The following is a 14,417-nucleotide window of genomic DNA, read 5'->3' as shown; positions in this document are numbered from 1 at the left end:
TTTTGATTCTCCGGTCGAACGACGACTTCTGATTTTTACTTCAATTCCATCTCTTTTGCATCTGCCAGGTCAAGTAACAGCATTTCCTAGGTCCAGCAGATTTACTACGCACTTAAACTCATAAACGCACATTAGCGCCCCAAATGCACACAATTTTATTAACCTTAAAGCAATGCATGAAACGAGCCTTATCACTTTTCCTTTTTTTACTTTTTATCTATTTATTTAACATACCCAACATTCATTTCTAAAACTCCGTGCCGAAAAGTTCCGCCTCAACTATAAAGAAACGGAGAGAGTATTATATATTTCCATGTACTAAAACTCTCCCATGCACACACACGCATTATTACATATGCACACATTTAAATTAGCTATTTAAGGTCACGTACACATACACGCATATACACGCATAAATGTAAATAACATTATATATATGCAATGATAAATGAATGTATTTCAATATGCAAATTGATGCATGTTTTGGGTTATACACGCATAAATGTAAATAACATTATATATATGCAATGATAAATGAATGTATTTCAATATGCAAATTGATGCATGTTTTGGGTTAGGGATGTCACAATTTAATTACTAGGATACATAGCTTTCATGATCAAATTATTCATCCACAATTAATTTATTGATTCATTATCTTATAACATAAAACAACTTTATTAAAAATCGATATTTAGCGTTTTTGTTTCACCTTTCGATTTTTCAGTTCATTTTTTCCCTGTCAAATTATTCAATGACTTGTTTTGGTATCTACAAGACTACAAATATGTGAGTAGAGGTGCCCACGGTTCCGGAATCGGCGGTTACGGTTCGGAACCGCCGGTTCCGGTTTTGGAAATTGCCGAACCGGAATCGAAACGCGAGGGTATTTCATGGTTACGGTTTCGGTTTTGGTTCTGAACCGGCGGTTTTTCACGGTTCCGAACCGTTGGTTTTTTGCGGTTCCGGCTTGGTTTCACAGTTTTCCAGTGGTTTTTTACGGTTCCGGCACGGTTTCGGTTCAAATTTTTTGAACCTGAACCGAACCACGGTTCAAAAATTGACGATTTCGGTTCGGGTAAATTTTCACGGTTTGGTTACGGTTTCGATTTTAACTATCGGTTCGGTAAACCTTGGGCAGGTCTATATGTGAGTGCTTGATCCACACATTAAAATTCACTCTTCAAAGTTGATACTCTTAATCCTATATTTCTTCATTGCCATTTAAGTTGATGTTAAAAATCTAACTAAGGTGTATTACATCGTATTTAATCACTAAAGGACAAGAGTGTTGATCAGCTGAGGAATCAAATCAAATCAGTGAAAATACACACCTTTTGCATTGGAATGCATGCAATAGTAAGACGACACCTGGTTATACTTACTGAAACAAGCATTGCCAAAAATAGGAGTAAAATGATCCTTATTGGAGGAACTAAAAGAAGCAATCCCATTTCATTTCTGTGTGAGTAAAACCATAATCCCCCAAACCAAAACCCAAACCCAAACCCCCCTTTCACTCTTACCTCCATTTTCGATTTTCCTCATCCAGATGAAAGGAGCAACACCAGGAAGAAAGAGAAAAGCACCACCCCAAGAAACCCTTCCTACTCAGGTTCGAAAAAAGCTACACTCCTTTTCTTTTTAATTTATTTTATTTTCAGTGAGAAATAATGTAATGAAGAAACATTTGCCGGTTCCATCCCTCTTTCTACCATTTTCAGTGGTTAAAACTTCTCATAATTTAAAGATGTAAAGAAAAATTGTTCATGTTAATCCATGTTATTTGAGAAAGAAATAAGGTCTTTTTCACATAAGCAACTTTATATGTTTGAAGATCTAAATATTGTTGTTAATCTCAAGCAAAAACTAACCAACTCTAGAGAAAAGTGAACTAATGCTTGATATTCTGCATAATTTTGCTACTTGAAAATTGAAATACCTTTATTATGTTCTTGTTTACATAAATTTGCACTTCCTCTATCTGTGTAGGACAATCCTTTGCGTTCTAGGTGCCCAACGAGACTGTCGTCAGCCGCTCCAGTGTTTTTCCCTATATCTGCGCGAAGCATCACCCCAAGCCTCGTCTTTAGACCAGCGTTACGAGTTCTCAGACAACCTGAGTCACCGGTCTCTCCTGATCCTCTCATTCAGCACACCACGGATACGGATGGCCTCTGCGCCACAAACACTTCACAAGCTGAAGTGCCTCAGCAAGGCTTAGATGGCCATTTTCAGCCTCTACCGGATATGTCAGCAGTCATCCAGAAGAGCAAAACACACGATGATCCCTCGAGCATTTCGTGTTTGAACTCCACAGAGTTTTCTACAGGCCACAAAGAGAATGCAGAGGAAGTGAAGACAGAGATTGCTGATATCTCTTCTGAGAGCAATGTCAATTCTTCTCAACTCGACGGAGATTGCCATTTTCAGCTTCCGTGGAAGACTGCTGTAGGGCCCGAAGATGATGCAGACAAAATTGAGGCTTCTGAGAACAATGTCGTGCCTCCTCAACGCGACGTGGATGGCCAATTTCAGCCTCCGGGGGTGGTGGTGCCACACGACGAGCATATCCTAACGAAGTGCAAAACCTACGATGGTCCTTCAACCAACAACCGCTGCCTTAGCGCCTCCCGTAGCCTTAACTTGACAGAGTTTGCTAAAAGGCCTAAAGATGATGATGACGAAGATGGAGTGGAGTCTGCTCTGTGCATCCGTGGCCACAAAGTGAAGCCGGAGATTGCTGCTTTAGTTGGAGCTATATTCGACAAGTATGGTGATATCACTGCAGAGAGCAGAGTCAAGTCTCCTTCCATCATCGTCTCCCTCTTCCTCGAGCGCCTGTGCAACATATACCAAAGGCTCAAGCAGAGGAAGCTGGCTGAAATCGCGTACGCTGAGATAAACGAAATGCTTGACGAGCTCTACCATTATGAGAAGCAGAAGTTCAACGTGCGGTGGATTCTCGAGAAGGTGGAGAGGATTTACGAGGCAAACAAGGATGCTGAGAAATACTTGTTGGTGAAGGAAAAGGCAGCAAAGTGCAGGGAGGCTAATGAGAGGATTGAGGAGGTGATAGAAATGAATGAGAGACATATTGCATTGATTCAAAAGAAGATAGCAGCAGCAAAGAGGGAGAAGGAAGGGAATGAGGCAATGGCCAAGGAATGCACAATGATGGCTATGGATATCAGGGCTGGAATAAAAGCTCTTGCAGCTCAGTCATTGGTGCAAGGTCTTCTTTAGCACACCACCTCTTATCTTATCCTGTGCTATTAATATTACTATGCTTAGTTGGATTTTCAAAATCAATGGATGATAATTTATGTTAATATGCTGTATTAGCCCTTTTACTTATAGACCAACTACTGCAAAGGGCAAAGTACTATCTTGAATCTCCAAGATTTTGATCAAACAGATTTCCTCTGTCATTTCTGCTTGCAACATTTATTAACACTAGTTTCGTTGCTACAAACTTCTTTCATTATATATTTGTCGAAATGAAGGTAATAGAGTTTGTGATGCTTGGGGAAGTGGAAATATTTTTTGATTCTTGTGATTATTATCATATTATGGGAAGTGAAAGGTTTTGAAAAATGATCATGATACTTTTGTTTGTTTAAACTATAAATATATGGCATTTGGGTATCTCTCCTTATTTCTAAAGTTAATTTGTTTTAATAAAAGAGCCATTACTCGATCGCGTTATTACTCTGATACCAAACCAGTTTACAATTACTACACATTTTCTCTTGATTGATCAGTCTGTCTTTTATCTATTTAAGGATGCAATTTTCTTGTCGTTCTTATGTTGTTTATCTACTTAACAATTTAAATTATTGACGGATGATGATAAAACATAGCAACGGAAGTTAAAGTAGTAGTGTCACATACATGACTCAAATAACATTCTTCATATGAGTTTTAATTTTGTAACTTTTGTCCTATTCTTTTATCAATCTTAATTTCAGAAGAGATAATACTTCCTCCGTCCCACAAAGATAGTCCTACTTTGACCCGGCACGAGTTTTAAGAAATGTAATAAAAAATGAGTTGAAAAAGTTGGTGGGATGTGGGTCATACTTTTAAAGTACTCCCTCCGTCCCAAGGTATTAGACCAACTTTCCTTTTTGGGATATCCCAACATATTAGACTCGTTTCTTTTTTTAGCAAAAAGCATCTATCTTATTTTATTCTCCACCTACTTTTTTCTCTCTTCTCTCCCCTTACTTTTTCCCCTCTCATACTTTACTCTCTCCACTTTAACTATTTAAATATCAATTCCTTAAATCATGTGCCTAAAAGAATTGAGTCTAATACTCGGGACGGAGGGAGTATTAGTTTTATAATAAAATGTGAGTATGAATGAGTTAGTGGAATATGAGGTCCACTACAAAAAATGGTAAATTGAAATGAGACAAACTTTGTGGGACGGACGGAAATAGAAAAATGGGACAATCTTTGTGGGATGGAGGGAGTATGTTCCTACCCCAAAAATAGAAACTTTGGAAATAACACAAGTTTAATGCAAAATTGGTAAAGTAAACAACATAAGTTTTAATATAAAATTGGCAAAGTAAGAGAGATAGAAAGAAAAGTGTGTTAGTGAAAAATAGATCTCACCTTATTAGAGAGAAATAAATTTCCTTAAATAAAAAATTTCTATTTTAGAGGACAAAAAAAGTTTCTATTTTTAGGAGACAAAGGAAGTACAACATATTTTTCCATAACATGTGGATATAATACTCCCTCGTAGCATAAAAATATATGGACAATCTATTTTCGTTATACCATAAAAATATGGACATTTGCATTTATGAAAAATTATTTCAGTTTATTACCATACACATCAAGTTATTTTATGACGTATACCATTATTAAAACACAAATAATAAATAATAATAAGGTCCAATATCCACTATCACTATTTTAATTAATCTCTCATTTTCTTTTTTATTTCACTAATTTTATCTCGTGATATATCATATGCACATATTTTTATGAAACGGGGAGAATTATCTTTACGTCGTTTTTCTATAGCTTAGAAAAGATTACTTTTTAATTTATGTAATACTATTAATAAAATAAATTTCTTGCAGTTTAGAGGGAAAAATATGAGAGTGATAATGAATGAAGCTTTTTTTAATACTATTAAAATGTACAGCACTAATAAATTTATTAGTCCACCGGAAATAGCAAACACAAGAGTCGTTGATTGAGATTTAAAGTAGAGCGAGATTAGAAGCAAGCGGCGGCGGACGATGATGATGATGATGGGAATAGATGTAAATCATCAAACAGTAAAAGGCAACGGAATATCGATGCACGTAGCTGAGAAAGGATCTGGACCGTTGGTGCTACTCCTCCACGGCTTCCCGGAGACGTGGTTCTCTTGGCACCGTCAGATCGACTTCCTCGCCGCTCACGGCTTCCACGCCGTCGCTCCCGATCTGCGAGGCTTCGGCGACTCCGACGCCCCTCTCTCTCCTTCCTCCTACACTTGGTTCCACATCACCGCCGATCTCATCTCCCTCCTCGACCACTTCTCCTCTCAACAGGCGTACGTCGTGGGGACGGACTGGGGAGCCGTCGCCGCCTGGCATCTGGCCTTGCTCCGCCCCGATCGAGTCAGAGGAATCGTCGCTCTCTCCGTTCCCTTCGCTCCGCGCTTTACTGATGTCAAACCGCTTGAATCGATGAGGCAGATGTTTGGAGATGAATTCTACATCTGCCAGTTCCAGGAAGCGGGGAGAGCGGAGAGGGCGCTGTCGAGGTACGATTGCGCGACGGTGATGAAGAAATTCCTGCTAATCAACAAGGCGGAGATGCTAATTGCGCCTCCTGGAATGGAAATCGTCGATTACCTAGAGACGCCGGCGGTGACGCCGCCGTGGATCACGGAGGAGGAGATTCAGGTGTTTGCCGATAAATTCCAAGAGTCCGGGTTCACTGGCGGATTCAACTATTATCGAGCCCTAGACTTGTGAGTCTGTGTTAGAGCATCCGCAATGGTCGGTAGGCCAGCCATAGGCCAGCCATTCTCTCCTCTGCCACGTCATCAACACTAAAAAAACCACCTGCCACGTCAGATTTAGGCCAGCCATAAGCCAGCCGCAATAAAAACAATTCAAAATATACTAGATTTACGGAATTAAAATTACGATTAAAATACGGAATTAAATTTAGACACGTGTACGGGAAAATTCATTAATTGCATTTTAAAAAGTTACATAGATAAAAAAAAAAAAGTACATGCATAATAAAGAAAAAAAACTATCGTCGTGCAGTCCTCCGTGCTCACAACTCTTCAATTATATCCTTTTGGAGTTGAATATGAGTATCCACTTGGCGCATGCTTTGCAAATTCCTTGAGTCGGCCGGCTTCATCGAGGGGTACCCCCTGTCGCACACTAGGGGTGGCCGTTCCGTGGCTTGGACCGGCTTCATCGTCACCGACCCAACTAGTCAGTTGTACGCCTTCGTCTTCGACGATCATGTTGTGCGAGAATAATGCAGGCGTCCATTATCTCGGAAACGCATCCGACATCCCACAAACGCGTTGGGCCCTTGATTGCCGCCCATCGAGACCGGAGCACACCAAATGCGCGCTCCACGTCCTTGCGCGCCGACTCCTGTCGTTGCGCAAAGTAGGCCTTCTTTTCATCACTTGTTTGTCGGATCGTCTTCACAAAGACCGGCCACCGAGGGTATATCCCATCCGCCAAGTAGTAGCCCATATCATGCCGGTTGCCGTTGGCCACGAATGAGACGGCTGGACCGACGCCCTGGCACTTCTCGTTGAAGAGGGGAGACGAGTTCGGGACGTTGAGGTCGTTGTTCGACCCGGCTACCCCAAAATACGCATGCCGATCCACAGCCGGTAATCAGCTACGGCCTCGAGGATTATCGTGGGGTTCTTTGACTTGTAGCCGGTCGTGTAGGCCCCCTTCCAGGCAAATCGGACAGCTTCTTCCACTCCCAATGCATACGATCCTATGCTTTGCCTAACATCCCGGGGAACCCATGCTTCTCCCCGTGCATCTGCATCAAATTCCGACAATCTTCGGGAGTAGGGCTTCGAAGGTACTTGCTCACCGAAAATGCCGATCACGCCCCCACAGAACTCCTTCGGACATTTCGGTGACGACTCACCGATATGGAGGTACTCATCCCACATGTCTGCCGCGCCTCCGTAGGCCAAGCTGCCTGATTGCCGCCGTGCACTTTTGGATAGGGGTGTGGCCGGGTCTGCCAGCCGCATCGTGCCTGAAGCGGAAACACATATATTGACGCTCCAATGCCCTAACGATGCGCATAAACAACTCCCTGCGCATTTTGAAACGCCGCCGGAACATGTTGGCGGAAACCGCGGGTACTCTGCAAAGTAGTCCTCGTACAGCCGCGATGTGCAGCTACGTGATCCCGATCAATCACCGCTCGGTGGTGGACAACTGGTGGAGGAGGGCGAGGTATCGCCTGCTGTTCCACCATACGCATGTACCGCTCCATCCCGCGGTTCATGTAGGCCTCCATAGCCTCGTTCATCCTCCGTTCGTACTCCTCAGGATCCCCACCACTACCGCTACCGCTACCACCCGCGTGATCCATCGCTCGATGATGCTCTTGAACAAAAGTTAGAGAGAGAGAAAACTCGTTAAAACAAGTGGTGCAAATGAAAATGAAACGAAAATCGCGTTTATATAGGTTTTAAAAAAAAAAAAAAAAAAATCGGAAAACACCGCTGGCCGATCGGGCCGCCTGCAATGGCGGCTAGCCGATCGGCCAGCGGATCGGCTAGCGACGAGCGATCGGCCAGCCCACGCCGATGCGCTCGCCGATTTCGCGCTGGCCGGTCGCAATGGTTCGGCTAGCCGATCGGCTAGCGCGACGAATCGGCTAGCCGGTCGCTAGCCGACCATTGCGGATGCTCTTAATCAGTTAATCTATCCATGTAATTGATTATAAATTAGGTTTGTAATTGATGATAGGAATTGGGAGGTGCTGGCGGCGTGGCAAGGGGCGAAGATCGGAGTTCCAGCGAAGCTGATTGTGGGGGACAAGGATATGGGATTTAAAAGCGGTGGTACAAAGGAGTATATACAGAGCTCCACCTTCAAAACTATAGTTCCAGATCATGAGATCGTCATACTTGATGGCCATCACTTCATTCACTTAGAGAGGGCCCACCAAGTTTCCCAAGAGATTTTGTCCTTCATTCTTAAACACTCTTGATTCATTCTTCTCAATGTATGATAATCCCATTCCAAATAATGCGACTTCACATATGGGATTCACTTCATCTAATTCCGCCTACACTAATGATACTTTTGGAAATGGGACTTCGGTTTGTGGGTCACATTTTCTGGTATAACTTTGGATCTTTTTGCTTGGAGTTTAGTGTGAAGTGTAGATGGATGTTGTATATTCTTAGGTGCTATAAATGCATCAAGAATTCTTCAGGTTTGTAATCAAATGAGGGGTGATTGCTGTTTGAATGATGTTTTTTTTGTTGAATTTTAGGATTGCATGAATTCTAGAGGGTTGTATCTATATAGTAGTATTTCCTTATTAAGCTAATGTATACTAACTAGAAACTGAATTACTAGTTTGAGAATAAATTTGATGTTGGATCTAATTTCGCTCCTTAAAATACATGCATTTCCATTATAGACTGTATATCACTTGTTTATAAGCTAATCTACACTTGCGATTGTTTTGCTTTTAATAAACGAATACTCATTTTAACTCATTTTTGGTCATAATTTCAAAATAGATAAGTTATCTATCATACTAAACTTTGTCTTATCATTTTCAACAACAGATTTAGGATAACTACCGGTTACTATTACTACTACTACTATCACCATCGCCATTGCTAGCACTACCACTACTTTTCTGTTACACATGTTGCTTGGATTAATTTGCTTGTTTAAATTAATTTCCCACAATTTTTTGGATAATTTTCCGCATCCATATGTGCATGACTATCCATATACTTGTACCTTGCGTAATAGATGTCCAATGAGAGGTTCGATTAAAGGTTGGTTCCAATATCTCCACCATAAATTATCGCTCCTAGCCGGGTTATTTCTTTTTGTGTGCTAGGACACTAATGCAATTCCATAAATGTATTGTGTTTTTTAAACTTCCTAGATAATGTGCTACGCATGTCCCTCATGCGACGTTTTTCAATGAAACAAATGTAATGAGATATTGGGATAGATGATGCATGTCCCTCATAGGAGGACTAAACATTGGAATAGACGATGGTATTGGTATTGGAACTAATGCCCAATGCCCAATGAAGAATTATGTCATTGTCAAGCAAATAGTTCCGAACGGGGTTACCAAACAAATGTTTTATTCCAGATCTCTAATGAAACGAAGAAAATAACATTTGTTCTTCTTCATGTGTGGTTTGCAGTACAAAAACATAGGTTTATCAAGTGTATATCAAATATAGCAACCTTTTTCCCCATGAGCTTACACGCATACAAAAAAAAATGATTGAAAGTACAATGGCTAAGCCGATACAGCAGTCTTTTGGACCATCGCAACAACTGGCTATGTGTTAATTTTCCAAACCATGCCAAAACTCAATCGTTGTGGTTAATCATCTAAGACCAAAAAAAATGAGATTATTGATGAATCATCTTCTGGGATTATCCGTCCTTTTTGCTAAGACATGCTTTGTCTTGTTTCATTAGGACAAGTGGACAACTAACTTGGTTTGTTCTCATCAAATGTCATTGGTTTCTAATCCTTAGATTTGGCATCGTGCATATACACATATCTATTTTGTTTTAATCTTTGCATATTAAGATAGTGATGCATGAGATTTGTGTACATACAATGCACAACTTCTATTATCTTCGATAAGATCAAAGCATTAAGCGTGCATTATTGACGTAGATGGAGTTTAGTGTATTATTAGAGCGAAGCACTTAAACTCATAAAATTACAATTTCTGAAAAAAATGAATCTCATAAAAATTGTCTTCCATGCTCTTATTTGTACAACCACTAAATGTGCGTGGTCAATCGTAGTATTTCGTGATAATTTGTATCTGAGATACCAATGTATCGATCGATCATGCCTTATCTGAAATAAAGGAGTTATACAAAGGCATATCAGCAGGGACCGATTAAATCATGTTAATCGAAAAAAAATTGGTCGACTGTTCTCGGCTCTTCACATTTGTATATATCTCTTCTTAGAAATAGGGAACTCTTCCCCTTCCCCTTCCCCTTCCCCATGGCTGAATGCAGTGTATCTTCTCCATGCAGTACAGATTAACTAACGCCGATTGTTGGAACTCTTCCTGTATATGCTCATAAACTTTGCCACAAATTCTGCAACGCCAAAATCTACCATTGATTAATTACATGTTAGTATTATCATAGCCATAAATATTGGAAACATAGTTACCTTCTAACTTGAGTAAAGCACTTGCTCCACTAGGGAGTCTCTTATCCTGCACAAGTAATCATAAGACATTGTTTCTTTTTCATTTTCCTATGTCTGTGTTTGCTCTTTTAGATAAGTCTCAAATGAAACAAGAGTGGTGAAGTAAAGAGCATTAGACTTACATAGTATGCATACCAATAGTATATTTCCCTTTTCAAACTGGCATCGACTCCTCGGAGGAGTTGTTCAACGAGTTTCTGGGAAAAAAGTAAGTTAGACATAAGTTTTCAAGTAATGTATATGATCTGATCGATAAATTACCAGGAGTACTAGTTTTGGATGGACAAAATCTGCCAGAATTTTTTGAATCTTTCCTCTCACAGTCAATAACCTAAACAAGTTTAGTCAGAGGATATGTAGATGTTAATATATGAGTGGATAAAATGTTTAGTTTTTCTATAAAATGGAAGAGTTGGGCTACCTACCTCTTTGGAGAAGGATCTGCCAAAATGTCGGCAGCAAGTTCCACAACGGCCTCTTCCCACGCAACGGGTATGTGTTGGTCATCTGCAAAAGGATAGCTGAAAAATGAAATATTAATTTGTTTCATTTGCACTGAAAACAGTAATATCAACATATTTATCTTAGTCATTGTCTTACTTGTGCAATTTGCATGCTTCAAGTGCCATGATTGCTCTCCTCAAATTTTGCTTTGATTTGTTTGCAATCTTTGAAGCAAAACCTGTGGATAGTTCAAAACCTTCCTTCTTGGCAATCTGGATGAGGACCTCCATTACCTAAGTCGAATACACTAAAGCTTTAAAATTTTGTTGAAATAGGAAGTTATTGATGCATAAAAATTTATGCACTTACTTGATGAGTTGTGGAGGGTTCGATATTGATGATTTTGCAGCGGCTCTTGACAGAGTCGAGGACGTCTGTGTCGTCCTCGCAGCAAAGGATAAGTTTGCAACAATCCGAGTAACAGTCCATGATCCATTTTATGAGATGTTGTATGTTCTCTGCAGCCTTGTCAACATCATATAGAACCAATACTGCAAATAAAAACTGTTAATAATTTGATGAAATTGGTAGAAATTTTTGGATGAATAGACATAGACCTTTGTAATGTGCCTTGTTAGGAGCTACACTGATTTCAGGAATGACGGCATACTCGCTACTGATTTGCTTCACTAGAGCTGTCAGTGCATATGCGGCTTTGGACTCTGTGTAGACATTGAGTTCCACATGGTGAGGACTCGAACTTACAGGGACGACTACTTGGATCGGCCTCGATTCCTGTTCATATAACTCAAGATTGACACAAAATTTAAGAAAATAGCAACAAAAGGTTAATTATCTTCATACACTTACCAAAATGTGAAAGTATCTCAAGTCATGAGATATCTGCATATCAGAGAAAACACATTTTTAGCTAATTAGGCATCCAATTTTTCCATTACAATTATGTCATGATAAAAAAAAAGAAACCTTACATTCCAAACAGGATCACCATATAGCTCGCGGAGAAGAGCCAACGTGAGAGCCTTCTTACCAGTACCGGGCGGACCTTTGAGCAAAATATGCGGAAACATTTCACTGTTCGCCTGGTAGCACAATCAACAAAAAAGCAATCATTGACACGGCCTTTAAATTTATGTTCATTTGATTATAATCCGTACACGAACGAAACTACTCACGAGCTGGAGAAGAAGCTGAGCTTCATTCTTGTGGCAAGCGAATCCGGTCAAGGTAAGAGGCTGATGCTTATCAGCCCAGAGCGGCCTCAAGCTCTCAACCACGACCGCCTTACTAATAAAAGAAGCCTCGTTGAATGGCCTCTCCTTCACCGGCGATTTGTTAGAGGTCTTGCAAGAGCCCTTCTTGATGCACAGAAACCATGTCGTTTCTGACTGATTCTTCCTTCTGCTCGCCACGAATCTGGCAGTGCTGCCACTCGTCCGCCCGCTTGTGTCACTTATGTTACTACTCTGCCTGCTCATAAGAGAGCTCCAGTTAGAATTCCGATTAGTGGAAGAGGCAGAGCTTCTACCGGGCGGCTTAGGCAGAGCAGACGGCTGATTCGCTGCGCGGGAAAAGAAGATGGAGTCCATGCTGTCTAAGTTAACTCCTCCTCCATTGGACCTCATGTTAGCATTGGCGACCATTTCATTGATCTCTCCAACAGAAGGCAGCTTCTGGTCTTCCATGTTCATCTCCTTGCTTCTCGGCCTCAGCCTCGACCGGGGAGCGGATGCGGCCCTTCTGCTGTAGCCACTAGACCGCTCCTTCCGCCCTAGACTCGCGTCGTCCTTTAAAGGAGAAGCGTATCTCCTCCGCTCGGATGCTGAGAATGGGCTCTCGTTGCGGTGGATATTATTAGTCCTGCGCTCGGATTGCGAGAAGGGGCAGTCTTCGTTCCCGTTGGCGTGCCTGCGTTGGGAGACGGACATGCGGAGATCAGAGTAGGTTCTGCGCGGGAGATCAGCGTTGGTGCGCGGTCGGTAAGGGGACTTGCTGTGCCTTCTCCGAGCAGGGCTCGGAGTGGAGGTAGGCAGAGGGCTTCTGCTGCGTATATGGTCGTACGCGATGCCATTGTTGTACTCGTGTTCGTGTTCGTACTCGTGCTCGTTTTCCGTGTCGGATGGCTCGTAACCGCTTCTAATTCGGTTGGGGCGCATTGACACCTCCATCTTTTTGGAAAGGGTGGTGGGGAGTATAGTGAATGTATATAGTTGGAGAGGGCGGCGAGTGCGAGGAGGAGTAGGACCAAACATTGGTATAGACGATGTAATGTAAGAGATGGCATTGTGTTTCGAAAAAACACAGTTGGTTAATTTGTTTTGTTTGTTGCTGGACTTTGTGATTTCATGCTGCAAGGAGGGAATATTGCTGCAAGACAACAAATGTTACAACAAAATTATCGCTTTAACTATGACTTACTAATGCTTTCATAGAGCTAATTTAAATCATCTGCTTTGCTTACAACTTTCTTGTTTTGACAGCCAAGACCAAGATATATAACCAGATCAGCCAGCTAGTTTAATCCATTTAATCACCATTTTCATCTTCTCCCACTGTCCGCCAATAAATGTCTCATTTGCTTCATATTTGGTAAATAGACTCACGTTCCATTAACTCATTCTACTCACATTTTATTATAAAACTAATATATAAAATAGGATACACTGTCTACTAACTGTTAGTATCTATTTTTTTCACAAAGTTAAATAATTGTTCAAAACCTGAGATGATCAAATATGAGACATTTAATGATGATCTGAATGAATAATTTTTTGTACCATATCGAGCCAAGCTAAATTTCCATGAAGAATATACTTAGGTTGCATAACAGGCATATGAACGAATACAAGAGAATGGTGTAATCAATATATAGAACCAAAGAAAACCGCAGAGAAAGTCGAAAGCAATCACATTTGTTACTAAGTTTGATGAATTGTGTCCGTCCCTCTGTTTCACAAGATATTAGCCTATTTACCCAGAAAAATGAAGTAATCAAACAGAGTAGAATATGCTCCCAAGAAAAACAACTCCTCGATAGTCTCGTCTATTTAGCTTCATCTAACAAAACTCTCGTCGTAAATCAGTACATATTCAAAAGATTAGAAATGACACGTGCTCATGAACGAACTCCCAACAAAACATCACACATACACAAATAGTGCCAACATTGAATTAAGAGTCCTTCAAATTTTTATACTCATGCCCAGTCCCAAAAAGTATGTCGCATTTTTCAATTTTCATCAGTCCCATAAAACGTGTCACATTTCATTTTATTTATCATATTTCCCTTTTTAGTATTTTTAGTAGTTGACCCCATATTCAACTAACTCATTCACACTCACATTTTATTAACTAATACTCCATCCGCGCTTTAAAAATAAATCATATTTCCTTTTTTTTTGTTCCATACAAATAATCCATATTCATTTATAACAACTTTTTTTTCTTCTCTTTACTTTACTCCCTCCGTCTGTCATTAAATGTCT

At 40.6% G+C, this 14,417-nt stretch overlaps 3 protein-coding genes across 3 annotated transcripts; 2 read left to right on the top strand and 1 right to left on the bottom strand.

Annotated features, from left to right (window-relative positions):
* The first annotated feature begins 1,475 nt into the window (after window positions 1–1,475).
* Window positions 1,476–3,431, top strand: LOC125190790. Its single transcript, XM_048091612.1, has 2 exons — window positions 1,476–1,615; window positions 1,993–3,431. Exons 1-2 carry the CDS (start codon window positions 1,553–1,555, stop codon window positions 3,244–3,246), a joined length of 1,317 nt encoding a protein of 438 aa, XP_047947569.1. The 5' UTR covers window positions 1,476–1,552; the 3' UTR covers window positions 3,247–3,431.
* Window positions 3,432–5,192: 1,761 nt separating this feature from the next.
* Window positions 5,193–8,534, top strand: LOC125202073 (epoxide hydrolase A-like). Its single transcript, XM_048100394.1, has 2 exons — window positions 5,193–5,983; window positions 7,989–8,534. Exons 1-2 carry the CDS (start codon window positions 5,262–5,264, stop codon window positions 8,230–8,232), a joined length of 966 nt encoding a protein of 321 aa, XP_047956351.1. The 5' UTR covers window positions 5,193–5,261; the 3' UTR covers window positions 8,233–8,534.
* Window positions 8,535–10,296: 1,762 nt separating this feature from the next.
* Window positions 10,297–13,100, bottom strand: LOC125195692 (replication factor C subunit 3-like). Its single transcript, XM_048093857.1, has 10 exons — window positions 12,108–13,100; window positions 11,904–12,014; window positions 11,529–11,706; window positions 11,281–11,462; window positions 11,068–11,204; window positions 10,893–10,988; window positions 10,729–10,798; window positions 10,590–10,664; window positions 10,429–10,474; window positions 10,297–10,352 (listed from the first exon to the last, which is right to left on the bottom strand). Exons 1-10 carry the CDS (start codon window positions 13,098–13,100, stop codon window positions 10,297–10,299), a joined length of 1,944 nt encoding a protein of 647 aa, XP_047949814.1.
* Between the last annotated feature and the right edge of the window lie 1,317 nt (window positions 13,101–14,417).

Source organism: Salvia hispanica, chromosome 1 (genome assembly GCF_023119035.1).
Source record: "Salvia hispanica cultivar TCC Black 2014 chromosome 1, UniMelb_Shisp_WGS_1.0, whole genome shotgun sequence".
In the NCBI taxonomy this organism is placed as follows: domain Eukaryota; kingdom Viridiplantae; phylum Streptophyta; class Magnoliopsida; order Lamiales; family Lamiaceae; genus Salvia; species Salvia hispanica.
This window is presented reverse-complemented; position numbering and strand designations above follow the sequence as displayed.

Excerpts from the sequence above, each read along its gene's own strand:
- LOC125190790 (XM_048091612.1), top strand. The coding sequence starts at position 1,553 with ATGAAAGGAGCAACACCAGGAAGAAAGAGAAAAGCACCACCCCAAGAA. Across the intron at positions 1,616-1,992 it reads AAGAAACCCTTCCTACTCAG|GACAATCCTTTGCGTTCTAG; the intron begins GTTCGAAAAAAG and ends CTATCTGTGTAG.
- LOC125202073 (XM_048100394.1), top strand. The coding sequence starts at position 5,262 with ATGATGATGATGATGGGAATAGATGTAAATCATCAAACAGTAAAAGGC. Across the intron at positions 5,984-7,988 it reads TATTATCGAGCCCTAGACTT|GAATTGGGAGGTGCTGGCGG; the intron begins GTGAGTCTGTGT and ends AATTGATGATAG.
- LOC125195692 (XM_048093857.1), bottom strand. The coding sequence starts at position 13,100 with ATGGAGGTGTCAATGCGCCCCAACCGAATTAGAAGCGGTTACGAGCCA. Across the intron at positions 10,799-10,892 it reads GCAGATCCTTCTCCAAAGAG|GTTATTGACTGTGAGAGGAA; the intron begins GTAGGTAGCCCA and ends AAACTTGTTTAG. Across the intron at positions 10,475-10,589 it reads ACTATTGGTATGCATACTAT|GATAAGAGACTCCCTAGTGG; the intron begins GTAAGTCTAATG and ends TTACTTGTGCAG.